Below are 9,973 nucleotides of genomic sequence, written 5' to 3'. Positions count from 1 at the left end.
TGAACTGGAGAAGAGAAAAGATGACTAATGGAAGTGGCAGCCTAAGGGCTGGAACAAGAGATGCAAACAAAGGCTGGGTTGGATTTGTGGAATTTGTAAAAAACACTTCCTAGGAGTGATTTTTCCGTAAAAGAGGGTAACGAACAAGGCTAGTGTACTAAGTTAGCAAACAAATTCCAGCAGCGTTCCCTGGGGGACTTTCATGCTGAAATGCAATCCCTAGTGTTGGAGGTGGGGCCTGATGGGAGGTGTCTGGATAACGGGGTGGATCCCTCATGAATAGCTTAGTGCCATCCTGTTTCCCTCATCAATAATTCCCAGAAATGCCATGAAAGGAAAGGCCAAGTCTTAACTGAGATGTGGGACTCCCACATATACCCGTTTCCACCTCTTCCCGAAGACTTTTTGCCACAAGCATATAATTCAACTTCTGAAAAATACGGTCTTCCTCACTGCAGACACCAGGCCAGCATTTTAAATCATCAAGTTGGCTACTTGTGCTCTGTTTCCAGTGTGTAGTTTGCCTGTGGCAATATTAAACTCATCTGGAAGAAAGAACTTACAGCTATCCAGTTCCTCATCAGTGATGTTATCCAGGCGGGTTAGCAAGAGTGTCTCCTTAATATTTACTCTCCATCTCATGACTTTTGGATCAGCTTATAAGGAATCCAAACTATGTAAGATTATGCCACCAAAAGTGATTCAACGTTCAAAATAAAGCAATGTGAGCTGTTACTATTTTTTAAAGGGAAAATAAGATATTTATAGTATACTAAAAGAGATTTTGGTGAAATATAAGAAAGATCTTTTTAAGCAAGTTAGTCCTTCTTCCTGGGAAAGACATCTTCAGAGGGTACAAAACACCTCCGGAATTCTTAGAAAATGGGATCCATTTTCCTGATATTTTTAAAACAGAGTTATTCAGGTGTAACTGACATACAACACAATGCATATATTTCAGGGGTACAATTTAAATTTTTTGACATGTATACAGTAGATAAAGCTCAATTTTTCAATTTCTTCTTTCATGGATCATGTTTTTGGAGTCATATTTATATGGTTTGGATATTTATTTTCTCCAAATCTCATGCTGAAATGTGATTCCCAGTGTTGGAGGTGGGGCTTGACGGGAAGTGCTTGGCTCATGGGGGTGGATCCCTCATCAATGGCTCAGTGCCATCCCCTGGTTGATGAGTCAGTTTTCCTCCGAGTCACATAGATCTGGTTATTTAAAGTGTGCAGCACATTGAAGACCTAATGTGACTAGTAACCCATTAGAAGAAAACAGGATAATCTCACTATGTTGAGGTAAGGGACGGTGCCTTAAGCACAAAAGGTACAAGTCAGGAAGGAAAAGTTTATTAAATTTGACTGCATGTAAACTCTAAATTTCTTTATAAAAAAGAAAAAATAAACATAACAAATACTTCCAAATCCTGAGAGAAAACATAGGCAATGTATATAATTCAGATTGCATGTAGAACTACACATTGCCTTATTTGTACAGCACATGTGAAAAATGGACAATAGATATGAATAACCACATGACTCAAATGCCCAACACACATACGAATAGGTGCTCAAAATTACCAGTATTTAGTAATTTTACTTTAAAAGTAGCAACCTATATGGTAGAGGACTTCAGCCAAGAACAAGAAAGGATGTTTATGAACTGAAGATAACCAACTGTGACTTTTAGGGGAGGCTCCCATTGATAGACAATGTTAATAAATTCTGAGTTATTACTTTTAATACGAACTTATTATTTTTTCCTATAGGCAGGTGATAACTAGAGAAACTCCACTTATACATGTAGAATGTATAAGTGAAAATGGAAAGTATTATAAGGAACATTTTCAAAATAAGGAACACATTTCAAATACTTAAAATGATTAAACCACCTGAACGTTCCAGTCTTACCAGTGAAAGAAAAGAAGGAAATTTGCATTTCCTGAGCATCTATTATACGCTAAACACAGTCAACTCAGCATGTTTCCTACTTATCTTTAAGAATGCAACCTTCCTATAATCCTATTATGTGCTAACATTCACATATCAATAACAATTTATATATAAGAAAATTGAGACAGCTTTTATCACATAAATATAAAATTTACATTTTATTCCATGATATCTGTTTACTTAAAACACATTTTAAAGTATTTGCTATAGGGTAAAATGTATACCCAAAGAAAATGCAGACAATTGATTTGGTGACTTCATGACCCAGGGGTGTACACACTGTAGTTGAGAAGCATGGCCCTGTACCATGCATAATAGCTGACACTGGATAGCACCTTACTGTGTACAAAGTGCTTTCACACAGAGTCTGGAAGATACAAGGAAAAGAAAACCTTGAGGGAGCATATAATTATCTCTGGATGGGGATGATAATTCCTATCTCTGGGTTGTAAATACACAGCATGGTATGCCTGATACAAGACAGTTAGCATTTATTATAGTCTCCCAATTACTACATTTTAAATTAGGTGGCATGAGTTACCTGAAACCAAACAGCTAGTAAAAGACAGTACAAATTACCGATTCAAGTCTTCTGAATCCAGGAGCTCTGCTTTTTCTTATGCCAACTTCCTGCTTATCATACAGAGAATATGGAATGATTCCCTATTTAAAAAATTTAAAAAGGAAAGAAAAATAAAACTAGTGTTATTTGCTTCCAAAACACCAACCCTCAGATATATAGTAGTCTTATAATTGAAGCATTAGCAATTCTTTTCTTTGTCAAATCATTTATTTCTTTTCACCTAGAATATTGGCACAGCTTGCTCCTTCACTCTGTTCAGATTTCTACTTAATTGTTTTTTTCTAAGCTCAACCTTCAATGAACGCATGCTGCACAATAGAACATGATACCATTACTGTCTATTACCTCATACCTTTTATATTTCTTCATAGTACTTATCTGCTTGTAATATATAAGCATTGTATTACATATGACATTATAGTATAAATGCTATTGCTATTTGTTTATTGTTTAATAGCCAGCCTACTGAAATAGAAGTACCTTGTGGTCAAGGATTTGTGTGCTTTTTATTGCTGTACTCCTACCGCCTAGAGTAGTATCTTGCACATAGTAGGTTCTCAATAAACATTTGTTAAATAACATATGTTGAATCAACTCTCTAGGCATCCCATCTAAGACTTCAGCCCGGGGAATCTCTAATTCCCAGGCTCCATTCATCCATATGGCTTGATTACTCAAGAGCCAGAGTTGCCTGAGAATGCATAGAGCAAGTGTCCTCACTGCACATTCCTGAAGAGGGATGTTCAAGCCAGAAATAGCATAGATAAAAAGCAGAATTATAATCAAACTGATTTGTTTTTCTAAGACCAACAGAGCAGGGCACAAAAGAACCAGCGGGTAGGCAAGGGTAGGAGCAAAACTGCAAATTTATTTTTGGTCACCTAGCTTCAGGGGAAGAAGGTGGGTAGGGAGAGGTCTGTCGGCCTCCGGCAAAGAAGGCGGACAGAGTCCCCGGTGGGGCTCTCCGGCGGGGTTCCTGATACAGTCCCGACATCCCGACAGGAGTGGGGCAGGGAAGTCAGCTTGGCTCACTGGCCGGGAGCGGCTTTTCTAGGAGTGGGAGGGCAATAGGCGGGGCACAGGCGTGTCCGGGGCATTCCGCAGGTGCGACCAGGTAAATCTTGGTCTCTTCGGATTGACGTCACCTGGTGCATGCCCGGTTGGTCTGCACCTTCCCTGGGCGCTGGCTGCATTTTTGCGCACGCGGGAAAAGTTGGTGATGAAGAACCCGGAAGTGCACCATCTTGCCTCCGTTCGTCCAAACACAAACCACATCTATCTACTTGTAGAATAATTTCAAAAGAGAGCAAGGTTAAGAAGGCTTTTAAAAATCCAAGGGATTATGCCAAATATATAACATATATATAATAAACGTGGAAAATTTAGAAACTTCCGTCTCTGGTGGGAGTAATCCAACTTCCTATGGTTCCACTGTGCAAATTACTCTAGATTCTAAGAGGGAAGTAAAACATGGTGAATTGCAAGGAAACTTCAAGTAATTGAATTTGTGTGAACTTTCAGACTAAGCTGATAGAAAAATGCGTGGTTTATTTTAATGTTTCTGCTATTAGTTATTTTTTTCACGGCAATTTAACTGGTGAATCCAATATCTATTTAGACAATAACTGTACTTTTATTCTGGCTATGTCATTAATATTCTGCAATTACAAAATCACATAATACTTAAATTACTGCCATAAAGCTAAGAAGAAATAACTTGCCATATTCCAAATTTCTAAAGGAGCTTGATCTCTGTTCCCTTCTCTGTTTTGCTCTTTTGTGATTCTTAGGCTGGAATCATGTTTTGGCTCTATCAGCCTAAGGAGCAGTTAGCCACCTGTTACTGAGTTAGGGAACAAAAAGACCAAGGCGATAGGTATTTGCACCATTAACTTCTCCCATCTTGTATGTCCATAATTCTGTACTATTATTTTTATTTTTGAGACGTAGTCTCACTCTGTCACCCAGGCTGGAGTACAGTGGCACGAGCTCGGCTCACTGCAAGCTCTGCCTCCCCGGTTCACACCATTCTTGTGCCTCAGCCTCCCGAGTAGCAGGTACTACAGGCGCCTGCCACGCCCAGCTAATTTTTTGTATTTTTAGTAGAGACGGGGTTTTACCGTATTAGCCAGGATGGTCTCAATCTCCTGACCTTGTGATCGGCCCGCCTCAGCCTCCCAAAGTACTGGGATTACAGGCATGAGCTACTGCACCTGGCCAATACTGTATTATTTTGCGTTTCTGACACTCATGACTTGATACCTTAAACATTCAAACATATAGAAACACTTATTTGTGTGAACAGCAGTTTCTTTCCTTCAACCAAAGATTGTCAATCCTTAATCTAAAACATGAAAGGAAATAAAATTCAAACACTGCTTCTCCATTACTTGTAAATTTTATTTCTCTCTTCTTAATATATTAACACCCAAATTTGAGCAAAAATATTAAGGATGGATGTGGTGGCTCACGCCTGTAATCCCAGCACTTTGGGAGGCTGAGGTACGTAGATTGTTTGAGCTCAGGAGTTCGAGATCAGCCTGGGCAACATGGCACCACTTTATCTCCAAAAGAAAAAAAAAAAAAAGTTAAGAAATCAAAATTTCAATTAATTTTGCCCTTATTGCTAAGCAAATCTGAGTAAATTATAGATTTTAGTAATTTGGGGTAAGAATTCCCAAAACCAGCAGGGCGCCGTGGCTCATGCCTCTAATCCCAGCACTTTGGGAGGCCAAGGTGGGTGGATTACTTGATGTCAGGAGTTTGAGACCAGCCTGGCCAACATGGTGAAACCTTGTCTCTACTGAAAATACAAAAATTAGCCAGGCTTGGTGGTGCATGGCTGTAATTCCGGCTACTTAGGAGGCTGAAACAGGAGAATCACTTGCACCCGGGAGGCAGAGTTTGCAGTAAGTCAAGATCGTGCCATTGCACTCCAGCCTGGGCAACAGAGCAAGACTCCATCTCAAAAGAAAAAAAAAATTCCCAAAACCAGATGTTTAGGAGTTCATTATTGACAACAGTAGAGAATCTCATCTTCAATTTTAGCGATAAATTATATCAAGGGAAATTTTGACAGCCAAAAGTGAAGTCCTGAAATGAAACAGAGCAAAGAAATTATCAATCTAGTAAAGATCCTCAAACAATGCTTTCTGGAGAATAGTTTTAGATAAAATAAGCAAATAAAGAATGAAGATAGCAGAGATAAAGCCGGAGAAGTAGAAACTATCAATGTTTTTTACTCCCTTCAAAAATAATGTTGAAACTTAGTACCCAATGCAACAGTGTTGGGAGATGGGGCCAAATGGGAGGTATTTAGATCATGAGAGTTTCACTCACATAAACGGATTAATGCTACTCTTAACAGGGGCTTGTGGGGGTGAATTCACCCCATTTGTCATTTGAGGACACAGCAAGAAGGGCCTCACCAGTTACTGATGCCTTGAGCTTGGACTTCCACCTCCAGAACTGTGAGAAATACATTTCTGTTCTGTATAAATTGCCCAGTCTATAGTATTCCATTACAACAGCACTATACAGACTAAGACAGTGGGAAAGTATGCGTGTCCATTACAGGGAGGGTCAGAGAACAGTTTTCATGAGGCAGAAACTTTTCATTCATATTTTCTCCATGTGACATGCAATACACATGAGATGACTGATGCCAACTCTGGCTGTGTACAGTAGATCATGACTGGTTCACATCACTCCCAAGGTTTCCATATGTATTCACTCTCCTCTCCCACCTCAACACTGAGTCTCTTTCTTATTCCATTCCAAAGTAAAGAGGTCGACCCTAGAACTACAGAAGCCCTTTCAGCCAACAGAGTTGTCTGGAGTTTATGGCATTAGTTTTGGGCAACCGGAAAAGTAAAATACAAAACTGCAATACAGAAACTACAAAATTTCAAGTAAGGACTGGCTGAGAGAAGCATTCAGATTGGAGAGGAAGGAATGGCATTGTTGTGAAAATGCGTTCTGGGAACTGACCTCAAATTGAGTTATAGGAGGCTGCAGTCCCACTGGAAAATGCATACTGGCGCCAAGATAACTGCTGCTTCCAGGAACATCCTCCCCCTCCTTAGCAATGTGTAACAGATTGAAGGAAACTCAAACAATCCCTTTAAGCAGGAAGTAAATAGATTAAGAGAGCAACCAGATGGCTTAAGGCACTATCAATATAGCTATCCCCACCCCTCAGCCCCCTACTGGCTTTTCCTTCCTCTTTTTTTCTCATTGTATGAAAGACTACTCATACTTGCATTGCGGAGGAGGAGATCTGCCTTCTCTTACTCCCACTTAAGACTGCCTCCTATGTAAGTTTCTCCTGACTAGATCTTTGACTACCAACCAGCGTGGAGTGGTCTGCCTCTTCTTTGGTCTGAGCTTGCCTTGTGCTTATATAGGGTGGTTCTTAGTCCAGCAGGGCATTTTCCCAACAGCCACCTAACTATTTAACTACATTCACCCTTGGTGCAAGTACCAAAAAAAAAGAAAAAGAAGAAAGAACCAAGGCGATAGGTATTTGCACCATAAACTTCTCCCATCTTGTATGTCCATAATTCTGTATTATTTTGCATTGCTAACACTTATCTCAGTTTGTCTATAGAATTGAATTGGCCTTTAGCCCTATCATATAATAATATACTTTAATTTTAATCACAAAATACATATGTTAAGTAGAACACAATCTGGGACATACAAGATAATACAGAAAAAAAAAAAAAGGATGTAGTGGGGAAAAGGAAACAGCACAAAACCAAGTATGATGAAAGAGATAAACTTTGACTTCTAATTTCAACTGAGAATCAATGGACAAAACATCAAAGCCAATATCTGAAATTCATGGTTTCATTCATGTAAGAGTTGGAGAGACAAATGCTAGTATTCCAAAAAAAGAAAATAATTGAGTTTAGGCTTTGGGAAAATCAGATTCCTGTGTTTTAACCGCAAGTGTCCAGCCCCAGCAGGAAGCATGAGAACCCAAACAATGCCCTTGTGCTAATACTGTTAAGTGAAGAATCTGTAAAGAGATAATGAAGAAAATGACATTCACATAAGCTTAAAAGGATATGGGTGTCTTGCTAAAGAATAAAATGTGTGTAGAAATTAGTAAATCAAGGAAGAAATTTTGCTTAGCGGTCAAGTGCATGGGCTTTGGAATAAGATGGATCTGGTTTGAATCTGGCTCCAACACTAGTCGCTTAGTTTTTGGAAAATAGCTTCAATTATTGCTACACACTGGATTACGTTACCCAAATTCTATGATGAAGCCATAACCTCCCAATGTGATGATATTTGAAAGCAAGGCCTTTGGGGGGTAGTTTATGAGGGTAGGGTCCTCATAATGTGATTAGTACCCTTATAAGAAGAAGCATCAGAGGGTGCTCTCTCTCTCACCACGAGGTGAGGACCTTGCATAAATATGGCCATCTGCGAGCCAGGAAGCGGGCTCATACCAGAAATCAAATTGGCCATCCTTGATCTTGGAACCCTCAGAATCCAGAAGACCCAAGTCAACTAAGATAGTAGTCTTCTCTAAAAAGGGGAAACTTTGCTGCATAGGGTTGATTTGAAAAACAAGTGAACAATGCATGTACCACAGTCTATTGCATCATGAAAAAACAATATGCAATAGGTCTTATTGTTCTTAGCAAGGTAAAGACATTTGCAATACTGACAGGAGAAATGTCACCTACAAATACTCCAAAGTGTGAAGTGACATAAATGTTTCTGCACAACTAAAACTCTGGTATATGTGGAACAGTATGGAAAATGAGGCCAGAAAGGTAAAATAGTAAGCTGCTTTTTGTCATAAAGAGGGAAATTGAACCCTCAATTGTTAAAAAAATAGGTACACAATTGAGAGATTTTATTCAAAATAATGCCTGATTAATATAAATTTAGTCACTTTAATAATGTAGCTACATAATTTATACATATATATTCACACATTTTCACTTTATCAGAAATTTTTGTATATTTTTCGCTTTATCAGAAATTTTTGTATATTTTACTAATGATTTTTCTGTATGATAGCACAAATTACCATTGTTGGCCACTGCCACAGAGTAGGGGAAAATGCACATTTTTAAGCATTTCTGTCTTCATCTATGAAAATTTCATCTTTGCCATATGAATTATGAAGCATTGTCCTGAATTGCCCTTATTGGTGACAGCAATTTGTGTGTTGTATGCTGGAGTCCCAATTGAGGACATTACTGCATATAAAATGATTATAAGTAAAAGGCAGAAAATGTTTTGAATGGTCATAACTTCCAAGGGTCCTCTACCCTTTGACTTCTGGATTGGGGTTCCCAATGACCGCCCTAATATCCTTCTCTACCTACTGCCTTAAGGCCAACTCAGTGTATCCACATGGGCATAACACCTACTGCCTTAAGGCCAACTCAGTGTATCCACATAAAGAACAACCTAAAGCCAGTAAAAGATCACCATGAACACCCAGAGGTGTTTATGGCTGTCATTCCAGATCCTCTTTGCTTTTTCTTGATTTATTCCTTCTTTGATAAAGTTATTCATGTGGTTTCAAATCCAGAATTCAGCTATCCACTTCATGGCCCTAGTTTGGATTAAAACAATCAGCTTTCTCTTGCTCTGTAGATGGCCTTGAATAGTACATATTAACTGTCAATGGGGCCCCTTTTCCACTCATGACCACATCCTGCTTGCAGATCTGCTGCTGGGTTAACACCACATCATCTGCTAGTTGACGCCATTTAGTTAACATCCGGGGGTTACAGCACTCTAAAGGGCATCCATTGTCCTTAACAGAGAAAAATGCACTGCTGAGCAAAGGATTAAACAGGCTCCTCATGCTGCCAGAAGTTCAGTGCATTTTCCGGGATTTTCAAGGCTTCGATGCTGTCATATTGTGAGCCCACTATCCACTTGTGTTTATCCATGAATAATGCAGAAAACATGAGCAATCATGAATCTAATCATTGAAGTAAAGTAACCTAGTCATAGTCAAGAGGACAGCTAGTGTTAAACTCCTTCATATAAATTTGAGGAAGGGTTTACATATTCTCAATGACTTTCTGATCTGGAAATCCCCAGGTTTGTCAGTTATTAAAAATTGGATGAATAATTCAGGTAGTATTTAAACAAATAGCGATTTCATAGCAGATGTTTCCCCATCCAGAAGATGCAGTAAAGTATTGGTAGCAATAGATGCTCCTACCAAGATCTCCTCCTGCCACTGCCACTCTGTGCACAGGAAAGGAGGGAGAAGAAGCCACCTTCCTTCTCTTATATTTGAGCATCTTTTAAGGGAATATAGGTCTCTAATGACCTACATGTAAGTCTGCTGGGTAAGGAAGTTCTAATGTTGGAATTCCTTTTAGCTATTTAATTTTGTGGAAAAAAACTTATTTATTTGTATTTATATACATTTATGAGGTACAA

The 9,973-nt window shown here is 39.0% G+C and overlaps 1 protein-coding gene across 1 annotated transcript; it reads right to left on the bottom strand.

Annotated features, from left to right (window-relative positions):
• Positions 1 to 307: 307 nt before the first annotated feature.
• PYDC5 (pyrin domain containing 5) lies at positions 308 to 642 on the bottom strand. Its single transcript, XM_030934927.1, is given in 2 exon segments — positions 308 to 502; positions 505 to 642. Coding segments are annotated over 2 exon segments (333 nt in total).
• Positions 643 to 9,973: the final 9,331 nt, after the last annotated feature.

This window comes from Rhinopithecus roxellana, chromosome 8 (genome assembly GCF_007565055.1).
Source record: "Rhinopithecus roxellana isolate Shanxi Qingling chromosome 8, ASM756505v1, whole genome shotgun sequence".
Lineage (NCBI taxonomy): Eukaryota > Metazoa > Chordata > Mammalia > Primates > Cercopithecidae > Rhinopithecus > Rhinopithecus roxellana.
The sequence above is the reverse complement of the archived record's forward strand: the minus strand, read 5'-3'. Positions and strand labels throughout refer to the sequence as shown.